This window comes from Ceratotherium simum, chromosome 16 (genome assembly GCF_057802395.1).
Source record: "Ceratotherium simum simum isolate JZ-2026a chromosome 16, ASM5780239v1, whole genome shotgun sequence".
Classification (NCBI taxonomy): Eukaryota; Metazoa; Chordata; class Mammalia; order Perissodactyla; family Rhinocerotidae; genus Ceratotherium; species Ceratotherium simum.
The window spans coordinates 8,151,644-8,179,423 of record NC_141915.1 but is presented as its reverse complement, the minus strand read 5'-3'; the positions used below and the strand labels follow the sequence as shown (position 1 = coordinate 8,179,423).

Sequence of the window (27,780 nt, the reverse complement as noted above, 5' to 3'; positions counted from 1 at the left end):
ACAAGTATTTCAGAAGGACTGTGGGAATGTGGGGGAGCAATTTAATTTTGTTTGATGGGATTAGGGATGACTTGAAGAAGAAGAAAAATGGTTTAAGGAAGAGCATTTCAAGCAGACAGGATAGCATAAGCAGAGGCACTGCAGGCTATGCTGGGTTTGGGAGTGGCAAGTAATGGCTATGAGGATTCACTAAAAGGTGCTTGGGGGTATGGCAAGAAATAAAGCAGGAAGAGGATAGGCTAGGGCAAGGTGGTGGAGAGCCTTAAATGATGAGCCCGGAGTTAGAATTTAACTTGTCAGACAGTGAGGAATCCTCAGGTTTCTGAGCTGGGGAATATATGATTAGATTCATGTTTCATTCCAGGCAGTGGATAATGAGAGGCTGATGTAGAAGAGTGACAATGGGAAAAAAGATTAAGGGGGCAGGAAGGCAGAAATTTTGATAATAGTCCCTAATAGGGAGAGGGAGATATGATGAAAATATATCTTGAACATTACTGTCTTTTTAAAAAATTGGGACATTATTGTCTTTTAAGCATAGAATTAAGCATTACTTGGAGGATGGGTAGGTCTATATAGAATTTGCAAATAAGTCCATTTATTCTTGTGTGACTTTAATAGTTATACTAAAAGAGGTATAAAGCCATAAATATGTAAGCTAAATGTACCTGGAACACTCAAATCCTTTCCTTGCATTTTATTGGCCCTTAAATTAAATTTCACTTTATTTGCTTTAATATCGACTAGATTTTTTTTCCTTTTCCTTCATCCACATCTTGATAGAGAATTTGTCCAGTGGCAGTTGTATGCAACAAACGAAAAACATGCATCCTTCCTTTAACAAATATTTATAGAATACTTAATATCATATTAAAGGCTATAAAAATAAAGAGACAAACTACTAGCTTTTCACTCTCCTGACATATGGTAGGTACTAATTGTTTTCCAATGAAATGTTTCCTAAATCTCATGAAACAGTGGCTTAATTATGGAGTTTGATGCTAGCATCTGTAAAAAAGCTGCCATCCAGATGCTCAAAACAGCACTGACCAACAGAAATATAATGTGAGCTACGTAAGCAATTTAAAATACCCTACAAGTCACATTTAAAAAAGTAGAGACATAAAATTAATTTTAATATATTTTATTTAACCTAATATCTGTAAAAAATTATTTCAACATGTAATCAATATAAAAATATTTTTTTACATTCTTTCTTTTTATGCTATGTCCTCAAAATCTAGTGTGTATTTTATACTCATAGCCCATTCATTTGGACACTAACTTTTCATTGGAAATACTTGATCTGTATTTAGATACAATAAAATTTGCAGTTGAAGAAGATTCACATACCCAAGCTGTTACAAAAACACACTTAAGTGTTCTAAACACACAAGTTTCTAATAAGGTTCTAAGGTTTATCAGTTTTTAAATTAAAAATGAAAAAACTACTTCGTCTGTCAGTCTAGCCGCATTTCAAGTGCTCAGTGCACCATGTGGCTAGTGGCTAGAGCTAGAGCTAGAGCTCAGAGAGTACAGCTCTAAAATAGTTTTCTCCTCAAGGTTACTTTTGCTATTCATTTTAAAAAATGTATAGATTTTGGTCTTATTTTTCATTTACAATATAATTAATATTCCCTATTATTTTTGGTCCCAAATTCCTTTATTCTATCCATCTTTTCTTTCCAAGACATGCTTGCTCCTTTGGTTCATCTGGAGTCCTCAGTTCCTGGCTCTGTACCAGCTCCATATAATGAGATTAGTTCAGGGGTTCAGCCCGCTCTTGAACCTCTGTTTCTAACGTGTTACCCAGACCCTGCTTCCCTCTATTTTAATCACGTGCAGCCCTTTGTAAGCACATTATATTTTCGGAGTGCTCTCATATTATCTAGTTTAATCCTTGCAACAGTATAAGTAGGAGATCTGGTATTAATTCTATTTTATGGATAAATAAATATCCACCAGGAGATTTATATATTTGCCCAAGTCACGTAGATAGCAATATGCTGATTTGGAATTCCTATTTCTTAACTTTTGTTCTTTTCTACTACACTCTGACACAAGAGAATGTCAGACCTGTCTCTTACTAGTCTCGTCCAATCCTACGTTGTATTGTAGGCAGCCTTAAAAAGTTCTTAGGATTAAAAAAAAAAAATGTCTAGTATTAGCTCAAATTACCTGAAATTAACTCCTAGGAAACTGGCTTGTTACAACCATGTTTATAAAAAATGGAAATTCTCATTTTAAGAACAGGATTCTTGACTTCATTTAAATTACTGTCTTGCAGTGAGTTGGCCAGGAGGATCGCATCTCCTTGTGTACATATATGTAGATCCAGGAGATAAGTGGGAAAAGAGCAATCACAACAGCAATAGCCAACTGAACTCGTCCACCAACTGGATTCCTACAAAGACACGCAAAAATTATTATAAATAAAAATCCAGTAAAAATTATGCCTTGCTTTGGAAACAAGTACAATGATTGAATTTGGTAAAACACATTATTATATTTTTGTATTTTTTTCCTTAATTTTTTTAATTGAAATAGAACTCACTGATTTGTAGGAGTTCTTTATATATTTTAAATGCAAATCCTTGTTTATACGTGTTGCACATAGCTTCTCCCAGTCACTTAATGATGTCTTTTGAGGAACTGCAGTCACTGATTGATTAAGTAGTGTTAAAATTGATCTTTTCCTATTGATTTTTGTGTTCTGTTCAAGAAAACTTTCCCTCCCCAAGGTCTTGATGATATTTTCTTCTCTAAAAGTTTTATCATTTTGCTTTTCACATTAGATGTATAATCCACCTGGAATTGGTTTTTATGAAAGCTGTGAGTAAGGGTTGTTTCACTTTTTTCCACATGGATATTCAGTTGATCCAGCATTATTTATTGAAAAGTGCCTTTCTTTGTTACTTTGCAGTGCCACCTCTGTCGTGAGTCAGGGGTCTACATATGTATGGATCTCTTTCTACCTTCTACTCTGTTTCATTAGTTCATCTTTTGGCCAGCATTGGTTTCTCTCTCCAATTATTCAGATTGTCTTTAATTTCTCCCATAGTGTTTTACAGTTTTTGTGTATAGAGATTTTGCATATCTCTGCTAGATTTATACCTAGAGATTTGGTTTTTTGATGTTATTATAAATGGTAAGTTTTTGTTTTTATCATTTTCTGTTACTTGCTGATAAAAATGCAGTTGATTTTAGTATATTGACCTAGTATCCAGCAATCATGCTAAACTCACTTATTCTAATAACTTTTTAGATTCTTTTTGATTTTCTACATATGCAATCATGTCGCCCATGAAACATTAAAATTTAATTTTTCCTTTCCAATCCTTTGGCCTTTTCTTTTTCTTGCCTTATTGTACTGGCTAGGACTATAGCTAGAACAACGTTGAGTACAAGTGGCAGTAGTGGCTAACCTCATCTCATTCCTGATCTCAGAGAAAAAGTTTTCAACCATTCACCATAAGGATCATGCTTTGGTGTAGGTGTAGATACCCTGTATCATCTTCTACATCTATATCTATTTTCTAAGAGCTTCTATCATGAATGGATGTTGAATTTTATCAAATGCTCTTTTGTATAGATTGAGTAGTTTATTTTCTTCTTTTATTCTGTTAATGTGTTGGAAAACATTGGTTGGTTTTTGAGTGTTAAACTAACTATTCCTAGAATAAACCCAACTTGGCAGTTAGGTAATATATTGTAGGATTTGATTTGCTAATGTTTTGTTTAGGATTTTTCCATCTGTAGACAGAGTGAGATTGCTGTGTCATTTCCTTTTTTTTTTTTCTAACGTTCTTGTCAAGTTTTGGTGTCAGGGTTATTCTGCCTCATAAAATGAATTGGAAAGTGTTTCTTCTTTTTCTGTTCTCTGGAAGAGTTTGTTGAGGGTTGCCATTATTTCTTCCTTAAATGTTAGGTAGACTTCTCCAGTTATGCCATTTGGTCTAGAGTTTTCTTCTAGGAAAAACTGAAATTATGGACTCAATTTCTTTAGTAGTTATCAGACTGTTCTGAGTATTTCTTCTTATGTCAGTTTTAATAAACTGTACTTTTCAAGGAATTTGTCCATTTTGTCTACATTTTCAAATTTATGGGCAAAAAGTTATTCATAATATCCTCTTATGATTTTTGCAATATCTATTAATATGTAGTAATGTTCTCTTTTTCATTCCTGATATTGGTTATTTGTGCCTCCTCTTCCTTGTTCTCACTCTTATTATTTTCCTGTTTTAGTCTTGCCAGGGCTTATTAATGTTATGATTTAGAGAATCAATATTTGGCCTTCTTAATCCTCTATTTTTTATGTTGATTTTTCACTTCATTTGTTTCTCCTTTTATGTTTATTTTCTTCTTATTTCTTTGGGTTTAATTTGCTGTTCTTTTCCTAACTTCTTGACCTGGAAAAATTCCTAACTTCTTGGAAGCTTAGCTCATCGATTTTCAGCCTTTCTTGTTTTGTTTTTCAAATATATGTATTTAAGGCTATAATTTCCCTCTAAACATGATTTCTAGCTGCATCCCACAAATTTTAATATGTAGTGTTCTCATCATTCAGTTCAAAATATTTTCTAATTTCCATTGTGATTTCTCCTCTTACCCAAATGTTATTTGGAAGCATATTTCCTAATTTCCAAACATACAGTGATTGTCTATCTTTTTTGTTAATGATTTCTAGTTTAACTGCACTGTGTTCAAAGAACATATGCCATAGAATTTCAGTTCTTTGAAATTTGTTGGAACTTATTTCATGGCCCAATATAGTCTTTTTGTAAATATTCAGTGTCTGCTTGAAAAGAGTGTGAATTCTGCCACTCTTGGTTCTTGAATTCTTCTCCCCTAGGTCAAGTTCCTTATTGTGTGGTTCAAATCTTTTATATCTTTATTGATTTCTGTTTTTGTCTTCTTATTCTATTAGTGATTGAGAGAAGTGTATTAAAGTCTCCCAAGATGATTGTGGAGTTTTCAATTTTTCTTTTTAGTTCTGTGAATTTTTGTTTTATCTATTTTGAGACTATGTTATTAGTTATATGCAGATTTAGAATTGTTATATCTTTCTGATATAATGATTTATTGTATCTTCTTGATTTAATGAATTATATAGTATATCTTCTTGACTTAATGAACCTTTTGTCATTAAAAAGTGTCTGTCTTTCGCACTGTTTTTGAAATCCACTTTTTAATAAGTGGTGTTGAGATAACCAGATAGCCAAGTGGAAGAGATAATATTGGACCCATTCTGTATAACATTACACTAGGATGAATTCTAAATAGATCAAAGATTTAAATGTAAAAATGAAACTATACATGTATTAGAAGAAAACTTAGGTAACTTACTTTACAACCTAAGAGGAAGGAAAGTTTTCCTAACTATGACTCCAAATCCAGAAGGAATAAGGAAAAGGATCGATAAATTTGGTTACATTAAAAAAAAAAAACACAAAGCTTTTTCATGGCAAAGTATACTTTGCATAAGCAAAGGAAAATAAGAAACTGCAAAAAAAATTTTCAGCTTCTATCACAAAGTGTTAATAGCCATAGTATATAAAGAGCTTCTCAAAATTGAGAAGACCAATAACCTTAGAGAGAAAAAGGTTGAAGCTATATCTCTGTGATGAACCAACATTTTATTAAAAAAGAAATGCAAATGCCTCTTAACCATATGAAAATATGCTCACCTTTGCTCCTAATAAGAGATAGACAAATTAAAAATACCCATTTCTCAACTATCTAATTAGTAAAAATTCAAAATTTTGATAGAGATTCTGTTGGCACTATTATTAATAGGAAAAGATTGGATACAATCTAAATAGTAGAAGAATGGATGAATAAACTATGGATCTGTCAACAGAATAAGGAAAATCTTTATATATTACAGAATGATCTCTAGGATGTAATAAGGGAAAAATTAAGGGGAATACAATTGTGTATAATGTGCTACCACTTATCTAGGACAAGCAGGAATAGAAATAAATGCACATACAGTCATGTGCCACATAATGACGTTTTGGTCAACGATGGACCACATGTATGATGATGGTCCCATAAGATGAGCACCATATAGCCTAGATGTGTAGTAGTCTATACCATCTAGATTTGTGTAAGTACACTCTATGATGTTCACATAATGACAAAATTACCTAACGACTCAATTCTCAGAATGTATCCCCGTTGTTAAGTGATACATGACTGTATTTGATCCATTAAGAAACCATGGAAGGATGACCCATAAAATTGAAAAAAGTTTCACTTATAGAGAAAGGGAACATATAGGGTCAGGGGACAGAGAAGACAGACTTGTTCGAAATACGTTTTTTTGTAGATTTGACTGGAACCATGTAGATATTTTTTATAATTATAAAATTAATATATTTTAAATAAAGTTATCCCTAGAAATTGAAATTAAAATGTAGTAAATGACCTTAACTTTGTATTCACTTGGTGGCATTAGCACACAGAGAACTATTCCAGGCAATCTGAATGTACATCCCTTAGTGTGATATTCCCTAACAACGACAACAAACAAAAACCTGTTTTCAATAATTATATTGTTATTCTGAGATTGTCTTTGTATTGTGGCATAAGTCAAATGAGTTACTATGTTGAGGTCCCTGAGACTAAAGAGTTTTTTACATGATTAAAAGGAGATGTAGATTTAACATCGCTGATAAGGTTAAACGAAAACCCGTGTTCCTGAATTTGAATTGCTAGGATCAGTCTGAACTCATAAGGTATTTTATCTTTAAATATATATGTAATATATATTTATATATGTACATACACATATATTTATATATGCATATATATTATGGCACACACACATACATACATACACATACATATGCACATATGTGAATTTCCTAGCTTCGTGCACTAGAAAGAACAAATGACCAACCCAGTAGCAGTGTGCACTGCTCGTGCCCAGACTGTGACCTCTAAATACCATTACCCAGGGCCGGCCCGGTGGCGCAAGCGGTTAAGTACACGCGCTCCGCTTTGGTGGCCTGGGGTTCGCAGGTTCGGATCCCGGGTGCGCACCGATGCACCGCTTGGTAAGCCATGCTGTGATGGCCTCCCATATAAAAAACAGAGGAAGATGGGCACTGATATTAGCTCAGAGCCACTCTTCCTCAAGAAAAAAGGGGAGGATTGGCATCGGATGTTAGCTCAGGGCTAGTCCTCCTCATACACACACAAAAATACCATTGCCGAACAAGAGTAACCAGGGCTTTTTGGGAAAATGGTTGATTCTAGGTCTGGGGCATAAAATGTACATTAGCTTGGAACGTCTTGTCATAACAGAAAGCAAGGAAGCAATCAAAGCTGACTAGGGTTATGTTGAGAAGAATTCAGGAGCCAACATGAATAAGTGCCACTGGTCAAAAAAAAAATGGGACAATTTGAGCATCAATAAAGATAATAACTGCCATGGACTGAAAAACATAAAATATGTTGAAATCCATGACTTTATAATGGTACTACTAAAACAACAAATAAACAAAACTCATTTGTTACTTTTGGAAGATGCCCAGGCAAGAAACAACTCGTCATTTTGAAAACTGGTAAATTAAGAGAGAGAATCAACTCCTTTTCTTTTCCTTTTCCTCTTAGGATCTGTACCTCAGAGCAGTCAAAGAGTTGATATATGGAAATTTCTCTTGATAGAATTTTTCCAGCTAGTAAACAAATAATGATATAATTGGAATATCACCATTTTGCAACTCAAATGAATTAATGGGTTTAGGCAATAACCATCAAAGACTCTTACATTAACATCACAGAGAAACAGCTAGGTCTTATGTATATTATGATGGAAGTACATAACACCACCCATGAAGTAGTCTTGCCTAGTAATAATAATAAAAATAAAAATAAATAATAATAATACTAGAATCTAACCAAGCCTCTAGATCTAACCACCAACTTATCAGAAATATAGGACACAGAGCGATAAGCATTTATAAGGCACTTGGGAAATGTAAACATTAACTGGAAAACTCATAATACTGAATGATTGTTGTTTTTATTTTTTAAGTGTGATGATGGTAGAGTGGTTATTTTCTAAGCGCTTATCCTTTAGAGATACATACTGGAATATTTACAGGTAAAACAATGTGATGTCTGAGATTTATTTCAAAATAATCCGTAGGTATGAAGAGGACAGTGATATAAATGAAACAAGGTTGGACATAGAATGATAATTGTTGAAGCTGAGTGATAGGTACATCTGATTCATTATATTCATCTCTCTGCTTTTGTATATGTTTGAAATTTTTCAAAATAGAAAATTAAAAAAAAATTTTAAATAATCACCAAAAAATAATCACTTTTCTCTAAAAAAAAAGCCCTCCTTTTTTCTCTGGCCTTAAAGTCTACTTTTTAAAATTAAAATTGCTACACTGGCTTTCATTTGGTTGGTATTTGTACAATATATTTTTTCCATCTTTTGACTTTCAGTCTTTCTGTATCTGTATATTTAAGGGTTGTCTTTTGTAAGCAGTGTTTAGTTGGGTTTTTAATCTTTTTATCCACTTTGAAAATCTTTGACTCCTAATTGGAATATTTGGAACATTTATATTTAATAGAATTTCTCATACATTTGGGTTTAAATCTCTATCTTAACATCTGCTTCCTCTTTTTCCCCTCTGTTCTCTGTCTTTTCCCCTCTCTTTTCCTGCCTTCTGTAATCACTTTCTGTTCTTTTAGTGGTTACCCTAAGGATTACCACATGAATCCTCAACTTATTAAAGTCTAATATAAATTAGTACTTTTACCTCTTCCCAGACAGTTAAAGGACCTTAGAACACTTTAACTCCATTTATCTCCTTCCAACTTATATGCTACTGTTGTCATGTATTTTTATTTTTTATATGTTTTAGCCCCACAAAACATCATTATTATTGTTTTATAAAGTTAATATTCATTTATATCTACCTACACTGTCATGTTTTCTTTGCTCTTCATTCTTTCCTAAATCTCTAAGTTTCCTTCTGAGATCATTTTCCTTCTTGAAGAACACCCTTTAGGCTGGCAACTCTATGATCACACTGGACCACATAGGAAACTATGGTATTCATGAAAGTGAGTGATCATGGAACTCCGAATCAACTATTATTAGCTTTCTTTAGGAAAAGGAAAGATTTCTTTCAAAAGATTCCTGTTTTCATTTGTGTCAATATTTTCACTTTACCTACCTGATCTGACCAACTTTGAACATGTCTGATTTTAACTAATGAGTTGAAAACTTACTTTGATGAACTGTGGCATAGGCTCATCCATGCTGTAATAATCACCAGACCAAACAGCTCCCTATAAAATAGGATACATTTCATATTTTTGAAGTAGCTACAAATGAGAGGCATATCATCCCATTCTTTCTATGACCACTGGATTCTGCTGATCATTGGATGACTCTCCCCCAAGATATATAGCATCTACAGAATATTCTCAAGTCTGGCCATGAGTCATAAATTACTTTTTTCAGACAGTTTAAAGCCTTATATGAAAATAATTTTCATTCTATGAGGCAGAGATGAACTCCATCACTGTTCCCAAACTTATAAATGAACAAAAAAACAACAAAACAAAAACACAGATAAATCACTTACTTCAGGTCACTGGGAGGAATAGTACAACCAAGAAAACAATCTCAGATTTGATCAGGGATTCTTTTTACGTTGTTCTAGAGGGTTCAGTGTTAGGCAGGTTGAGCTCAAATCAATAAATAATTTGAGCACATATTCAGAAGATTGGATCCCATGTTAGTGGAGAGGAATGATTTGTAGTATTAGTCAGACTAATGATTCTGGGGTAGGTATATGCTTCTAGAAATATGTGTTAAAAACACGTATCTTTTACATAGAGTGGAACACAATCATATTTGGCCATTGTACCACTGGAAGCCCCACGTGGAGTTCATAACTCATGGGTTTCAAGTTGGTGGAGGTGATTCAACACATTTGATTTATATTCTCATCGACTGACACAACCTGATCCAGTTTTCTAAGGACTAGGGCCTATAATTTAGCAGCACCTCGCCCGCGATGCTTAACTTACGGGTCTTTAAAGCTTGTTGTTAGCAGGTGTTAGCAATGGGATAGAAAAGAAAGGAAAGGGTCTATTAGTGAGGCCAGGGAGTCAAGGGTTGGAGGAAGCAAAAGAAGACTTGATAAATTAAGAACGAATGGTTGTGACAAAGGAAGATGACATGAGACATACCAGGCCAAGGCTGACAGAGGTTGACCTCTGAGGTAGGTGGCTGATCACGCTTGTAGATAAGATTTTGGCTTGAACCAGAACTGAATCAGAATGCCGATGGAGTTTTCACCTCATTATACTGGACTGTTACTGTATAGTGTCCTTGCTCATTATATGGAGGTCAAGGTCCAACTGCCTGTTGGTAACCTAATACATAATGACTACCGTAGTAGTGATCATGGAGCGTGGTAGATGCTGCTAGGTTTGAATCCTGGCTCCATCATTTCCTCAGTTTCTTTAGCTTATGAAGGAGATAATACCCTTCCTGCTCCTCATGGTGTAGTTGGGGGGAATTACGTCATCATTGTGCAGATAAGGTGTTGGAAAGGAACAGAAGATTTCTCAGTTTTACCCTACTCCTTCCAAAGAGCAAAAGTCACTGCTCACCTGCCTTCTTCCTCATGTATGATGTTCTGTTGTGTATGAAGCATGAGGTAGTACGCCAAGCCGACAGCCCACGAGATACAGAAGAATATGTGCATTGTAGAGACAGTCTTCCAAATAAAGTTCCCTAAAAAGAGATATCCTGATGCTGTTAATCGTGGATCACATCCCAGAGAAAAATGATCTCTTTGCCATAGTCTGCTTTCAGGTAAAGCATTCAGAAAAAGCTGGGTTTTTTTTTTTTTTTTCAGTTTAGTTTTGTTTTGAAGGACATCATAGGGGTCGAAGCAGTAATTATAAATTGAAGTGGACATTGATTGTTCTGGTTGTCCAGCATCTCCCTCTTCTATGACAACTACCCTTATTTTCTTTGGGGATCCACCCTTCCCACACCCCCAGTCCACGTGTCCCAGACAACTGGACCTTAGCTAGGTCAATCAATACACTTCAGCCCCTTAGCCGCTCAGTGATGTGGCTCAGGATGAACAGATGATGAATCAGGGCCAACAACTCAATTCTGAGCCTAGTGGAGCTATCAGGGGAGCGGAGGCTGTATTCTGCTGGACTTAGCATCAGGAAGAGGTGACCTTTGAGCTGCAGGGCGACCACGTGGAGCCCAGACTGAAGTCAGTGCAGTGGCTGTTGGAACTGAGAGTGCAGAGAAGTTTCCGTTCTGAGCCGCCACCAGTGCCTGAAGCCTGCACCACCCCAGCCTTTCAGTCAAGTATCCCAGTACATCTTTGCAGCTTATAGCCCATTTGAGTTGAGGGTTTTCCTTGCTTGCAACTAATGGAGCCCTAACCGATACACCTTAAAGAAGCAGACAGAGTTCTAGAGGCCTAAACAAGGAGTCTGTGCATCTGGAGGATGAGAGTCTTCCTCCCCAGGAGGGATCATTAGTCTTTATTCTAAGGCCTTGAGAACTTCCAAGCCCCACTAGCAAAAGCTATTCTAAAGGAAGTAAAGAATAACCTCTCAGGACTAGTCATCCCCATTAATAAGAAAATGTTAGTAAACAATGTAAAATGTATTTTTTTCTGTCATAAGACACTTTTATAGTATAAAACTGTCCAACTCAAGGTTTGTTGAGTTTTTAGGGCCATAAAAGGCGAAGCAGCTACCTTTTGTCCAGCATTGAGGTTGGCAGCCTGTGGGCAGCACAAATCAGCTATTTTAAGTGAAACCGTTTGACACGTATACTCAGCTGGGATATATATGTAAGGAGTCCAAGGAGCAGGTTACAAATAAGTAACTGGTAAAGCCTCTGTTTTACAGCCACTCAACAAAAGCATTAGGTACCAACCATATTCCTGGCCATATTTGAGTTAGGTTGGGCAAAGATGGCTTAGATGTGATCCTGCTTTTAAGAGGCTTACAGCCTAGCAGGGGAAACATACAGAAAAGCATGCAATAAATTGCCGTACGTACTATGACAGTACATAGGGAGATGAGGGAGAGCAACATGTATTAATGAAAAATCTGGAGATTTGCTATAGACTTTATAAACAGTTTCTCTACATATGTAGCACTTCCATATACATAGATGTTGAATGAATTCAAGATGAGAAAATGATTAATGGGAGTGGTATTGGTCTGAGAAGAATTTGTAAAGAGTAAATATATAAGACATTGATTGCCAGCGAGTATGGGGACACAAAGCTGGCACTTTGATAGTTGCTGATTTTCTGTTAGCTCGGTGGCTGAAGAAATCAGTGCAGTGCCTGCGGCCCTTCTCTCTCGTGGGCTGAACTGCATAACTCCTTCCACAATAGTATAAGAGACCTTGGGATCCAAACTGATACAGACTCTAAGTGTGGCAAGTCCTCGTGAAGTTTTCCTGAAGATGGGTGAGGATGACCTAGATTAGAATTAGCCCCCTCTTATTATCAGAAATGAGAAGAAAGATCTGGAGAGCCCCGCTTTTCTCCTGGGAGTTGGGCAGATAGACTCTCACTATTATAAGGAAATCTGATTTGCTGTATCACGATTCAGAATCCAAGGTTCCTACCTGTGACAAGGGGGTTAAGTCCAACAAGCAGAGTCAGTACCGCAGGTATCATATACACCACCTGTCAGCAAAGAGAGGAAATTATGTGGGTTAAGAAGTATGCCAGGTATAGGAGATGTTCAGAGGTATCTAGGAAGTAAAAAAAGATGACATCAGTGGCTGTCATGTTCCATAATTTACCTCTAGGTTTCAGTCAAATTGAGGAAGAGGTAACCCCTGCTTTTATGGCACTTACCATGTCAGTTTGTAATTTTATCTGCCTTCCTCCTAAACTATAGGCTATTCCAGGAAAGGCTCATTCATCTTTGAGCTCCAGCATTGACCAGGTTTGGGTCTCAAGGCACGCTGACCTCCCAGTCTCTCCCAAGCAACATCTATGCTCAAATGGCCATTCCCCACTCGCATAGAAGAAAATGTTCTTTGAAAAGTAAGGCAGGAACAGCCATAATTAGCTAGATGGCCCTGCTGGGTCTGGCCCATGGACCATCCAGCCCAACATTCCATCTCTGCAAGTGAGATCACAGAAAGTTTACTAACAATGTATAGATCCCACGTGCCCAATAAGATTGGCTCTTCATTTCGGAAACTTGATAAGTTGCTTTGGAGTTTGGAAGACTGGCCCTAAAGAAGCCCTATTTTCAAACCTCATTCATAGCAAGCAGACTCTAGCCAAACTTGCTATTGCGTGTATGTTGCAGACAGAGAGCAAGTAAGGGATGGTAGGTTTATAAGAAGCATGGGGGCTTTCCCAGGGATGTAGCTGCTCAACCACGTCAATTTTGATGCTTAGTTTAAAAGCTTTAGTTTATTTGGAAGCTGTCAGAGCTGTACATTTTAAGTGATTTGTTTTCACTATAAGAACACGTCTATTTTGACCCTAGGGAGAGAAAGCATCTGGATTACACACTCTGTGTTCATCTTTCCTACTCCAGCCCAAATGATTACTGGAATATTAGCTGATATTGGCATTTGCAAGTCTGGTCATCTCTCACAGGTGGACAGTCAAGCTACGGAGGGTTAGACCAGTGCTTCCCAAACTTTAATGAGCATGCAAAGCACCTGGAGATCTTGTTTAAATGCAGATTTAATTCTAGAGGTCTGGGGTAGGGCCCAAGGTCCTGCTTCTCTAACAAGCTCCCAGGGGCTGCTGCTGCTGTTGTTCCAAGGACCACACTTAGAGGGGTAAGGGGTTAGCTTTCCCCCTGTGAAGAACTACACGACTTAGCTACTGAGAGAGAGGGTGGTGGGGTGGGGGAGGAAGAGAGAGAGAAAGAGAAGTTGAACATACACAAACACACATACAATATTTAACTGCGCTCTCCATAAGAAATGTTTGGCAGAGATTATTAAAATGTGCACTCCAACGTATCAGCTATCTGTCATTAATAGATGAAGGGGTCTAAAGCCTTCTTATTTTAGTGTATTGTAAACATATGAACAAAACAACACTTTAAACTAAGTGATGGTTTCCCATGGCAATTGTGCTTGTTAATCCTTATTTAAATGTTTTTCTCTGTCTTGAATGAGATAAAAAAAATTTGTTTTAAGGGCAAAGAGACTGAAAATAATTGTTTCTAGTACACAAGTTAAAACTGCACACAGTACAAATACGCAATAATGAACTCAGTAGAACCCGCTTGCAATGGTCTTTTATCTTTTTGCTAGTGGATTTTTTTAAAAACGAAGGGTATCATAATACTTATTTACAATATTTAGTTTAATTCAACATTTAGCCCTTGAGTGCCATGGCAGTCATTCCTAATACCACTCTGCCTTGCCCACTTGCTGCCATAAAAGCTGAAAAAGCCTACTTGTTTTCCCGGCCTCTTCCGCAGCTAGGGGTGACCATGCTCCAGCAGTGAAATGTAAGAAGTCTTGTAGGGGCAAGGCTGACTCAAAGCATTTAACAACCAACATGCATGGGTGCTGACCAAGCAAAATGGATCCCAGGCCATAAGCCATACTAGTATGTACAAACTGAATAGCAGCCTGTCTGAGGGGCTTCCTGGGAAATATTTCCTCCTTGATAAAAGAGAGGAAAACTCATTTTGCAACTGCCTTGTTTCTTCATACATGGGATGCTCTTGGCTGGGGATGATGCTTGGAGCTGCAGCAGCCATTCTGTAAACATGAGGATATTTCACCCACACATTGAGAATGGCAGAGAAGAAACACAGAAAGCCCAGGTCCTTGATTGCTGTTGACCATTAAACAGCTGCCTTTGGACTTCTTGTTAAGTGAGGTACTCTATTTTTATAACCTAATGCTACTCAGATTTTCTATTACTTGCTCCTGTATGCATCCTGATAGAAGTATCCTCCAAGAGCAAGATGAAGTAGGGAACATGGAAATGAATCAGGTGGAGTATGAGCCCCCAAAACCCAGTAACCTAAAACTTGTTCATCTGTGCATCCATTCATTCTTTCATTCATTCAACAGTCAATATGGAAAGGACTGCCATAGGAAGGCTCCATGTTAGGTTGCCTGAGGACCACCAAGAAGAAGGAAGAACTGGTCCCTGACCCCTGAGCTGGCATGTACAGAGCCAACTCTAATGCAAAGCAGAATGCGTTAGTGCTACAATAAATGTTCAAAGGAAGGATGGTTGGAACCTATGGGAAAGAGGCAGAGAGATTTTTTTGGATGAGATAGCATTTGAGATAGACCTTGAAGCTTGAGTAGACTATGACACAGGACTTCTAGGGGCAAGGCACAGTGACTATTATAGATGGACTGGGCTTCCAAGACCAAGCTGGGAAGGTGGGTTGGAGCCATACTGTGGTGGGCCTTGAATTTCAAGTTGGAGAGTTTCAACTTAGGCATCTTTGAAAATGACAAGTTTCTGAAGCAGGAAGATATATAAGAAGTGTTCTAGGAGTGGAAGACATTAGAGGCAGCTAGAAGATTTAGGAAGCTATTACAAGGGTCCACGTGGGAGGTAATGGAAGGCTAAACTGGGGATGAGGGAGGAAATCTGTGGGGCCCTGGTGTTTATCATTATGCATATTAGGTCGTATAAGCATGAAGTGAAAAGTAAAATGTACAGGTACCGTACAGATAAGCCATTAGACCTAGACTGTTTTTTGTTAGATTGCTTTGTTCTTTATTTTGTTTTTTGAGGGGATCTCTAAGACAGTGGTAAGGAACAGAGAGATGTTAGAGGTGACTGAGGTTTTGAGCAAGGATGACTCAAGAGTGATTCTGCTGATAACAGAAATGAGAGGAGGAGTGGGTTTCAGAGGGAAAGATGCTGCTGGGACCTTGGGCATATCTGTGGAGCCAGTGTGACGTACAGATGGACAGATCTAGCAGTCTTTTGGAAAGTCCACATTAAGTTGGATATTTGAGACTTGTCTGCAGGGACATAGTATTTGGAACTCAGGATATGGACCAGAGTGCTGAGGAAGAGGCAGTTTGATTTGATTCGGGGGCAGGTGAATTTGGACAATAAGCAGTATCAGAATGCAGTTCTACTACACTAAAAAATCTGACTAGAATTTCACATCATAATTCCAAATGATTTCACTTGTTGATAATCTGTACATGGTCAACATTATTCCAAAGCCTAAAATAATCTAATTGGTGATAGTGTACAGTCTTGTGCATCTGTATTGAAAGAAACTGGGCAAAATCAGATATTTCCGAAAATGTGTGGAACGATCTCCCCCTCCTCCAAATGGTTCAATCAGAATGTTGGTTCCGTGTATATTGTAGGTTTTATGGGCTTTAATTACTTTCTGTAGATATAACTCACTGAATTAGCAGAACCACAAACCTTAAGCCTGCCATTTTCTGGTCAAAGGTTCATTGGAGTTTCTGGGTAGAAACCCCTGAGAAGTGAGTTGACCTTGAGAGTTGCACTCTGTCTTCAGATGACTGTCCTCAGTTGGACCATTTTATTCAAACGAAATACTGCTGAAAGGCCCCTATGTCTCTGGAAAATTCTGAATTTGCACACACACATACACACACACACAGGCAAACACATTACATTATCACTCTGATCCCTTTCCCCTAATATTTTAGGGAAAAGAACTTACGAAGGATTTGATTTCTAAGTTTTCAAGTACACAAAGCAGGGAGGAGGGGCAAACATAAAATTGTATATTACATGCAGTGCCACAATTCTTTCAAATGGAGGAAAGCGGCTCATACTCACCGTCCAGACTTCTGCATCTGGATCATTTACCTGGAATGCCAAGACATCAAGGCGTTAGCAGAGGTGCTGGCACGTTCCCTTCCTATATTTGGTCTGCTCTTTATTCCTTTCAGTCGTTTAAGTGCCAGATGCTGCAACAGGCAGCGAGGAGACAAAATAGGAATAAGACATCGTCTAGCGGATCACGACGGTGAAGGGGCTTCTGGCCACCACAGTAGATGGTTTGAACATATAGCCACACGTGTTTGTAAAGTCTGCACAGGAACTCTGAAAAGGGTGAGTCAAACCTAGAATGGGTATTTTAAGGGCCCCCCGTCTCAAGGAATGAGGAAAGCTATTATGAAGGGGGCCCCAGAGCGGACTTGAAAGGATAATCACACTGTATAGGGTTTTTGTTCTGCTTGCCCTTCCCAGTCCCTGAATTGTGTCGCCTCATCCACAGGCTGCACTTAAGGTGCCAGGGCTGCTTCTGCTCAGGTCCCTTTCAAAGTGACACGCGCTGAACCAGCTCCTTCCAGCATTTGAGCAAAAGAGAGGTGCGCGGCGCGATCACACGAACATAGCTGTGTCTTAGGCGGGTAGGGGGTGGGGGCTCCCAAAGCATAAACCCCAATTGCCGTCCTCCAGCTAAATTGCCTGCCTCTGTGACCCAGCCGGCTCGTCAGTCCACCCCGCACCCCAGGCCTGGGGGCGGAGCTCGGAGCCCGGCGCCCCGCAGGCCCCTCTCCCGCCGCCCGGGCCGGGGCCGGGGCGCTGACCTGCACCGCGGCGGCCAGCGCGAAGAAGGCGGCCATGAGCCAGTTGCAGGCCCTCCACAGGGCCGGCGCCCAGCGCCCCGCCGCAGGCGCCATCGGCTCGGCCGCAGCGCGGGGCGGAGCGGGGCGAGAGTCCACCGGGCCGGCTCTTCCTTCCTTCCGCCCCGCCCCGGCCTCCTGCCCCCGCCGGGCCTCGTCATCGGGTGGCCGGGGCGCGCCAGGCAGGGAAGCGGCTGGCTTGAGCCTCACTAGGTTCTCCCAGTGGCTCCTCCCCAAAACGTGGCCAGGTGTAGGTGTCGGTATCCCCATTTCACAGACGGGGAAAGTGAGTCCCAGAGCCACCGGGTGACTTGCCCAAGATCGCACAGCCCGACGGCGGTGGAAAGAAGTCGCATTTGAACCCCTATAGGTCCAACTCCAATGCCTGTTTTCACTAAGGCTCCCTTCCTCACGTTTAAAAAAAAAAATTAAAGGCAATTAAAGGGAAGGAAGGAAGGGAGCTAGGGAGGAAAGAAGGGGAAAAAGAGAGACGTGCGTGTGCGCGCGCGAATGGTTTCTGGTTAGTATTTATGCATTTCTTTCCAAAGCTCAGGAACTTTCCAAGCCCAGTAAGCATTATGGTAATTTCTTAGAGTGACGACGGTTATATTAGCATCTTATAACAGCTCACAGCTTTTCTGCAGACAGGCTCATTTATCTTCATGGGCTTTTCTTATAAAAGGTATTTACATATTATACATATTTACAATTCTTTCCCACCACCAAAACCAACAAAATTTCCACACGGGTTGCTCATGAATTTCTTATGAACTAAAGACTGAAATATTCACTGTTCTTCCCTGGCTTGTTTTATAGTCTTTTGCTGTTTTGTAATTTGCCCTTCTGATTAGTTCTTCCCCAGGCTCATTTACACATCCACAGGCCTCATCATTTTCGCTGTTCTAAAGAGTCTTTATCACCTCAAATCATGAGCGCCTGTCCTCTTCTTTTAGCTAGATCTCTGAAAACTCTGTAGGAATTTTTTTCCAGTTTCATTCCTTTCAAGGAATGCTTATTTCAAGAACGTTGTCTGCTGGGTGCCTGTCTCCACTCTTGGTGCCGGGACCACGGAGGTGGATTTGCTGTGTGCTCTTCAGGAAGGGAGCTACATGTAAACAGTGGCCACACTGGGATAAAGGCCGGGCAGAGGGGTTGCCACTGCTTAGAGTTGGACAAGGCTCCTCACTGAGTTCCACCACTAGATCAGCCTTGGGAGTGGGGACAAGTTGTCACCACCCTCACTGTCCTGTTCCTTATCTGGAAAAAAAAAAAAAAAAAAGGAAAGGGTAGAGTGTTATGGGCTGATTATGTCCCCCCACCCCTCCCAAATTCATACGTTGCAGCCCTAATCTCCACTACCTCAGAATGAGCCTGTATTTGGAGATAAGGTCTTTAAAGAGGTGATTAAGTTAAAACAAGGTCATTAGGGTGGGCCCTAATCCAATATGACTGCTGTCCTAATAAGAAGAGGAGATTAGGACACACACACACACACACACACACACACACACACACACACACACAGAGGGAAGGCCATGTGAGGACACAGCAAGAAGGCAGCCATCTACAAGCCACGGAGAGAGGCATCAGAGAGACCAACCCTGCTGACACCTTGACCGTGGACTCCTAGCCTCCAGAATTATAGTCAGAAAACAGATGTCTGTTGTTTAAGCCCCAGTCTGGGGTACTTTGTGATGGCAGTCCTCACAAAGTAACACAGGGAGCGATTATAACACCTGCTCTGCCAGCCAAACAGAGGCATGGTGGCAAGGAAAGAGAGGTGGGAAAATGCTTTGTGAACGATTGTGTGCCACACGACCAAATGGAGTTTCATAATTGTCACTGTTGTCTGGCACCTTCCCAGGTCACTGTGTGGACATCTGTTCTTTTTGCCTGCCCAGGGTTCATTCCCCTCTTCTAGGGTCAGCATCCCAATTATTGGGGAAGGGACCCCATCTCCCACTGTTGGGGCATATATACTAGGGGGCTGACCGTGTTCCCCTCTCTCCAGGGATGGGCTGGTGACCCTGGCCTGCCAGCTGGCATAGCCCATTCTCCTGACCACAGTGCCTGGGTCTGGGATGGTATGTGGTCCAGACTGCCCCGATTCAGTCTTAGGACCTGTGCTAGGCTGAGGGTTGCCAGATACAATACAGGATGCTTAGTTACATTTGAATTTCAGATCAACAGGGAGTAATTTTTTAGTGTATGTCCCAAATATTTGCTAAATCTGGTAACCCTAGCTGGACTATGAAAGGAAGCTTTCTCTTTGCTGAGTGTGTTGAGCTGGTAGCATGCAACCTGGAGCTGCCAGGAGAAAGCCTTCCTGAGGGGGAACTCCGTGTAGAGGAAGCAGAGCTCAGAGATAAAGAAGGCAGGTACCTGAGGACATCACTTGAGCCTCTGGATAGAGCCACGCCTGAAGCTGGGAAGCACCTCTCCACCTTTCAGTTTTGTGAGCTCATCAAGGAAGTGGTTAGGCCTCTTGGCCCCTGCCCACGATGGGACCCCTCTCCCACATAGCCTGTGCTCCCTACAGCTTCCCCGGAGGGTCAAGGCTTGTCAGAAGTTGACTTGGCTTCAGTTGGACTTCTCTTATCTCCCCCATGGGAACGGGGGTCCTCTTCTTCTCTTCTCCTTACACTTTGCTTTTGTTGCTTTTATAGCACTTCTTAGTTTTTATCTTGCGCTGATTGTTACGTGGGCACATTTATTGTCCTTGCTCCTGGACTATCCTGCAAATTGCGGGAGGTATTTTTATTTCTCTCCCACAGTACCTGGCATACCTGGATTCCAGCAGTATCCAGTAGGGAATGGGGATATACTGAAATGTTGTTTATGAAGCAGTCAGTGGAGCGGGCCCAAAGCTATGTCTCCCACGAGAGTGAAGCATTTCACTAAACAGCTGCTGTCCTCCTGTGAACTGGAGAGGGCTTAAGGGTCATCTGCAGACCAGAGGCTGAAGGGGCAGTCCTGCAGGGCCTGCTTTGATGCCGTTTTACTCACCTCTTAGCTATTTTAAAGACCGGAAAGATTTTCCACCTGTGCCCTTGAATTTCAGAGCCTGATTAGGTAGAGCTGTATTTGGAGATAGGAAGGCAAGTTAAGTGACTTTGAAGCCATTTTCTCTCTAATCCTTTCTGATTTAGGACTAGGCTGTTGGAATTGTGGGTGTCCACAAGATGGCGGACTTCTGCTACCAATGGAGTCAGCGCCCTTAGTTGCTCTTGGGAGGAAGAAGGGAAGGAGGGAAAAGTGGGCTGGCTGTGCTTCCCTGGGTTCCCCCTGAAAAACTGTGATGTAGACTGTCTGGGTGGGTATGAGTTGGCACTAGCCTGACGTGAAGAGGTACAAACAGAACTTTGTACCAGGAAATATTTGTGTCCAAACAGGGGTGTTGCAGGAAAAGAGTTGAGCTTTGCTGTGGTGCTGGCAGGACTTCAAACTGTTTGCTGTCCCAAGACTGCAGGAAAATCAGGTACGCTTAAGAGAAGCAATCGCATCTTCTAATATCGGAACATTCCAAAAGTAAATAATAATGATAATGGCCATCAATTATTGAGTATTTACTGTGAGCTCGGCTGCTGCCCTTTCATCTCCTTGACATCTTCAAGTCATGACAAATTCTACATTTCTCAATCTAAACTCATACTCTTCCTCCCTTCCCACGAGACCTGGATCCCCCAGGTTCTCCTCCCTCCATGAATGGCACTATCACCTATTCAGTTACTCTTTGGATTAGTTGCCTAGGGCTGCCTTAGCAAATTATCACAAAATTGGTGACTTAAAACCGCAGAAATTTATTCTCTCACAGTTCTGGAGACCAAAAGTCCAAAATCAAGGTATCAGCAGGGATGCACTCCCTGCTGAAGGCTCTGGGGGACACTCCTTTCTTGCCTCTTCCAGCTTTTGGTGGCTCCTTGTGACCACATCACTCCAATCTCTGTCCCTTCACATCGCCTTCTTTGTGTCTGTGTCTTCTCCCCTCTGTCTCTTATAAAGAGACTTGTCATTGGATTTAGGGCCCACCCAGATAACCCAGGATGATCTCATCTCGAGATCCTCAACTTAATAACATCTGCAAAGACCCTTTTTCTAAATAAGCTCACATCCACAGATTCCAGGGGTTAGGACATGGACATATCTGTTCAGGGCCACCATTCACCCCATTACACTTATTGTGGAAACCTAAGAGTTGTCCTTGACACCTCTTCCTTCCTCCTCCTTCCTCATGAAGTCCACCACTGATTCTGGTAGACTTTCTGCTCAGTGTCCCTCTATCTTCACTGCCATCACCTCGTGTAAGCCACCAGCACCTCTTCCCTAACCTCCTAACTGGTTTCCCTGCATCCATTCTGGTAGGGACTGAATTGTGGCCCTTGCCCCACCCCGATGCGTATATTGAAACTCTAACCCCCAATGTGACTGCATTGGGAGATAGAGCCTTTAGGGAGATAATTAAGGTTAAATGAAATCATAAGGGTGGGGCCCTAATCTAATAGGACCGGTGTCCTTATAAGAAGTGGAAGAGATACTGGAGATATCTCTCCGTGCACACACAGTGAAAAGGCCATGTGAGGACACAACGAAAAGTTGGCCAACTACAAGCCAGGAAGAGAGATCTCACCAGAAACTAGCCCTGATGTGAGAACTGTGAGAAAATAAATGTCTGTTGTTTCAGCCACCCAGCCTGTGATCTTTTGTTATGGCGGCCAGAGCAGAGTAATACACCCTCCGAGCTTCCTCCCACTCAGTCTCCACATTGCAGATCTGTGGTAGACACAGATCTCAAACCTCTGCTTAAAATCAACCCTTTCTCCTTCCCTTCCTTCCACAGATTGGCCTAGGCACTGTCTGAGTACTAGGGATATGGCAGGGAATAAAAGAGACGATGCCCACCTGACAGTCTCGTGTGAAGCTTGCAGTCCAGGCGCCCTGGCTGTCTATGGCTCTGAGGTTAAAGACCCACATTTTGAACATGGTCTACAAAGCCTTGATGGTCGAGCACTGCCCAGCCTCGTCAGCTTCCGCTTATTCCCTGCTTGCCTTCCTTCCCCGGGACTTCACATACACGACACCCCCCCCTTCGGTTACACAGCCTTCTTCAGTTCTTCCCACGGGCAGCGCTCCGGCCCTCCGGGGGGCTTTGGAGCGCTGAGGCTCCTTCTGCTGGGAAGGCTCCCCCTTTGCCTACTTAACTCTGGCTCATCTTTCCATGCTCAGCCTCCCTGAGCAGCCCTGTTACATGCTCTTAGCAGCTGTCCCATCTCCTTTGCAGCACTGATAACAATGGCAATTAAATAATGAATTGTGCAATTAGTTGTTTGGTCTCCATGTAGCCCACCAGCCTGAAAGCCCCATGAGGCCTATGCCTGTTTTGTTTCCCGTGGCTTCCCCAGCGCTTATCACATGGGAACAAAGCAGGCGCGTGTTAACTATTGTTACGTGAACAAGCAAAGGAATGAAGGACAACTCTGATCCTAATAAGCATCTCACATCTGTTAAGAGATTTTTACTCCCAGTTTACAGATGTGAAAAGCAAGGTGCAGTGAGGTCACCCAGTTGGTAACAGCTGGAAGTGAAATAGGACTCCAGACCTCTCTGATTTCAAAGATTAGGCTCTTAAGAGTCCTGCCTCTGACTCCGTTTGCCTTAGATGATGAGAGAATTCCTAACAGAAAGGCAGAAGCATCCTAACTAGAAATTCGTTAAAGAATAATTTCCTTTATTAAAATAATGATTGCAGTCAACAGGAGAATGGGTAAACAATCTGTGATATAGTCACAGAGTGGCATACTACCAGCAAAAGAGGGAAACAGACCACCAATAACATGCTGTTGCATCGATGGATTGCAGAAACGTTATGCTGAGCGACACAAGCCAGACACAGCAGAGTACGTGCTGTAGGATTCTATTTATGTGAAACTCTAGAACAGGCAAAACCAGCTATGGTGAAAAACATCAGATCAGCGGTCGCCTCTGGGGTGGGGGTGGGAACTGACTGGGGTAGGACAGAGAGAACTTTCTGGGGTGACGACAGTGTTCATATCTTGATAGAGGTTTCAGTTACCCTGGTGTGTCTGTGCTTGTCCAAACTCAGCATATGTACATATGGGACTTGTTAATTTTTCTGTTTGCAAACTTTTTCTCATAAAAAGAAACCTTAAGCAAATATTGAACTCTAGTTAATAATATACACCCTGAAGTGTTTAGAGGTGAAGTGTACTAGCATCTGCAACTTACTTCAAAATGCATCAAAAAATAAGATGGATTGATGGCAGACAAAAGGGTGAATAGACAGATCGACGTGTGATAAAGGAAGTACAGTAACATGTTAAATGTAGACTCTAGGCGATGATATGTGGGTGTTCACTGCACAATACTTTCAACTTTGCTCTATGAAAATTTTCATAAAAAAATGTTGAAAAAATAAAATGTAAGCTGAAAAAAGTATTTCAAAAGTAGTTAATGTTACTTGTGATCAATAAGACAATCCTAAGACGTGGGAATAGAAACATACTCATTGTGTTTTGCATTAGTTTCAAGGGGATGATGGGTAAGGAGGATGCAGAGAAGGGGCCAGGAAAGTTGGAACCAGGTGGAAGTAAATCTTGACAGGACCTAGGAGACATCTGGTGGGCTTCTCTTCTGGCTAGAGGGTTGTAGAATTTGGGACTGAGTCCTAGATGGCAGCCACCTCCTCCCTTACGTGTGAAGCGTGGAAGAATTAGCTCTCGAAACTTGGCCCAGTTTTGGCTCTCAAACCTATGGCCCAGTTAGAAGCGATGACATTTTTCTTAAGAGCTAAGTTGAGAGAAAACCTAGTAAGTTTTAGGAATAAAAACAGTGAAAACGAAGTGGCAGGCTTATGTTTTGAACTGGATTAAGCTACTTTTCTAGAAGGATGCATGCTGACATTACCCACTTGGCAGTAAATTCAAGCCTGCGTTCTCAGGGGCCGAGGGAGTGAGGAACCTGGGTGGACAGGGTGTGACAACTTTAATGGCAGAATGGCGCTGTCTCTGCCACTCACTAGGTACGTGACCCTGGGTAGGTCACTGAACCTCTCCTGGCCTGAGTTTCCTTATCTGTAAAATGGAGGCAATAATATTTGGCTGACAGTGTTGATATCAGGATTATGGGCCGTGACCTTATCAAGGTCAGCCGTCACCTCCACCCACGTCTGACGTCAAATCCAACGTTGAGCCTCAGTTTCCAGTTGCTCCATTTACCAGCAGCTTTTGACACGGCTGATCAGGCCCTCCTCCTTGAAATACTTGCTCCCCTCTCTCTTAGGTTGCTCCTAATCTCCCTGGCTACTCTTTCTCAGCCTCCTTTAATAGATCCTCATCTTCCTAGTCATACGTTGATTGGCACATGGTAGCTTGCCAATAAAGACTGGTAGGATGAATGAACAAACAAACACCTAGCTCTGTGCTAGCCTAGAAAATGCACGCACAAATGATTGTCGTTACCATAATGACGGTCCTGCCGGATAAAATGACATCAAAAAGACCCCTGAGAACCAGATGGACTCTGTGTGGCTAACCAGGACCTAAAGACAAAATGGAGTCAAGCAGCCATGATGGGACCGGATGCAGTCACATACCCTGTTCTTGGAAAAAGCACCGAATGCGCTCTTCAGCCTTGACTCTGCCAAAGTTCCTGATTTTACAAAAGCCCCTAACAGCCACCTGGACCTAACCAATAAAACTGTGACCTGCGCCAACCAATCAGGACTGACCTGGCTTGCATCCCTCATTTGCATAAGCAGACCGAGTGGGAACCTGGGCAGGAACTTCTTCTAGAAAGGCAGCCCTCTTTCTTTGTTCTCCCAGAGCATACTTTAGGTTTGCTGCCAAAGGTCACCTCCCCGGTTTGCAAACTGTGTGAGCAATAAAGCTTTTCTAACTAAATTCTTGTATTCCAGATATTTTTGTTGACAGTCCTTTATGGAGAAAAAGAACAGAACTGGTGGGGGAGCTGAGCCCAATTCTGGTCCCAAAGTTGTGACCTGGGTGGAAAAAACTTTAATCCCTTGGGTAGTTTCCTAGTGGGTATGGTCAGAGTTTGCTTTGCTATCTGGAAGCTAGAGTGTCACAGGACCCAGAAATTACTGCCCCTACTTCCTGGTAAATAGTTCTGTCCTCCTGCCTAAAACCCTTCCTCATTAGGCTTCTGATTACCTATTTCTGCCTGGCGAGCATTTCTTTGAAATGGTCCTGACCTACCAACACCCGGTGATGACACCCCAGAGCATAGAGCTTTCCGGTGGCTATCACCCATTTCAATAGAATTGGTTAAAAGACGTTTATCAGAAGTGAGCTGGGCATGCTCTGAAATTAGTTCAGCTTGGATTTTGGCCTTCTCGTCTCTGCAGACAAACAGATACAGCCCTTTGTTCCACCTGCAGGAAGAGGGCCTTTGATCTCCGGAGGAGACCGGCTTTACAGCTCTTTCAAAAATAATCACGTTCTGTGTGTGTTTTAAGACATCATAGTCTATGGAAAGAAGCAGGACTCATTTATCAGAAAGGAGACTTTAAGTTCTATAGTGCCACAACAAATATTGAGTGCCTACTTGCTTGATAATATAGTAACTGTGTTTGATAAAGTTCAAATACCTGATAGAAAGCAGCAAGACAGGGAAGGAGATTGAGAAATGCACATTCATGCAGAGAGAGAGAGAGAGAGAGAGAGATTGAGAGAGAGAGAGAATAACCCTTCACACTGGAGGAAGAGTAATCCCAAGGATTCAAGCTGATGACTGGTGTGGGTGTCACTGTATTTTGCTTCTGCACCTAGTTGGTGAGCTGGGAGCTATGGGCAGAGTAAGGCTTGCTCCTCTCTTCTTTTTATTTTCCTTTATTAGCTTCTAACCCATCTGGGCAGAAGATAATTTGCCAGGAAGGCTTTGGCAGCATCCTGGCCCAACTACCAAGCAGCATCCCACGACAGGCAGAGATATCTTGGTTCCCTTGCGAGTTACGGGTGGTTACCCCGAAATCTGAGAAGTGATGTGACTTGTTGGATCAGAGTGAGTTGGGGGCAGAGTTCCCCTGGAAGCCTACAGTCCGCTCAGCTTCCCTCCCCCTGCACACCCCCACACATACACTGGAGATTTTCAGACCATGCTCCCTGTTGGGAGGATGGGACTGGTGATTCCCAGGGGCCACTGCAAAGAGACAGAAGGGGATCAGGTGGTTGCAACATGGGGGAACTCACCTCATCTTCAATCAGAGCAGCTATACTCAGGTTTGTTTCCTATATTGTGGATCTGTGTAATATGTTAACTGAAAAAGGAAGCTTGAAAGGACTACAGATTTAGGATACATTAGAAAGGACAGTCCGCACTGAAAGACTGAAAAATGTAGTAACTAAGAACACAGATTCTGGAGATGGACCACAAGAGTTCAAATCCAAACTATACCTCATACTATTTTTATTTCTTTTGTGTAACATGGCTATATGAAAACTGTAGTACCTCATAGTGTTGAGAGTATTAAATGAATGGAAATATGTAAAGCATTTAGAAATGGCACATCCTGTGGTAGACACTCAATAAATGGTAGCTGCTCTTAACTCTGAGGTGGGGAACCCAGGTTAGATGAAGCAGCTCTTGCTAATTGCTAATCAAGCAAAGAATCAAAATTCCCTTTAATGACTAGTTCTAACAGCCCAACAACTTCAGTCTTTAATATTGGTGCTTGGTCAAATTAATAGAGACATTTTATTTAGTTGGCCCCTTTGGTTGGAAGAAAGACAAAACACTGGTTAGCTCAAGAAACAAGTAAAATAGGATGAGGGGTGGAGTGGTTATTGTAAGAATGCTACAGGCAAAGAGAAGACAAAAATCTCAGAACATGGGGCCGGCACTGTGGCTTAGCAGTTAAGTGCTCGTGCTCCGCTGCTGGTGGCCCGGGTTCGGATCCCAGGCGCGCACCGACGCAGCGCTTCTCCGGCCATGCTGAGGCCGCGTCCCACGTACAGCAACTAGAAGGATGTGCAACTATGACATACAACTATCTACTGGGCTTTGGGTAAGAAAAAGGAGGAGGGTTGGCAATAGATGTTAGCTCAGAGCCGGTCTTCCTCAGCAAAAAGAGGAGGATTAGCATGGATGTTAGCTCAGGGCTGATCGTCCTCACACACACACACAAAATCTCAGAA

The 27,780-nt window shown here is 41.3% G+C and overlaps 1 protein-coding gene across 1 annotated transcript; it reads right to left on the bottom strand.

Annotated features, from left to right (window-relative positions):
* Positions 1-1,128: 1,128 nt before the first annotated feature.
* On the bottom strand, positions 1,129-18,029 carry TMEM220 (transmembrane protein 220). The gene is made up of 6 exons (XM_004433053.3): positions 17,576-18,029; positions 16,818-16,847; positions 12,659-12,719; positions 10,654-10,777; positions 9,259-9,318; positions 1,129-2,404 (listed from the first exon to the last, which is right to left on the bottom strand). Exons 1-6 carry the CDS (start codon positions 17,879-17,881, stop codon positions 2,269-2,271), a joined length of 717 nt encoding a protein of 238 aa, XP_004433110.2. The 5' UTR covers positions 17,882-18,029; the 3' UTR covers positions 1,129-2,268.
* Positions 18,030-27,780: the final 9,751 nt, after the last annotated feature.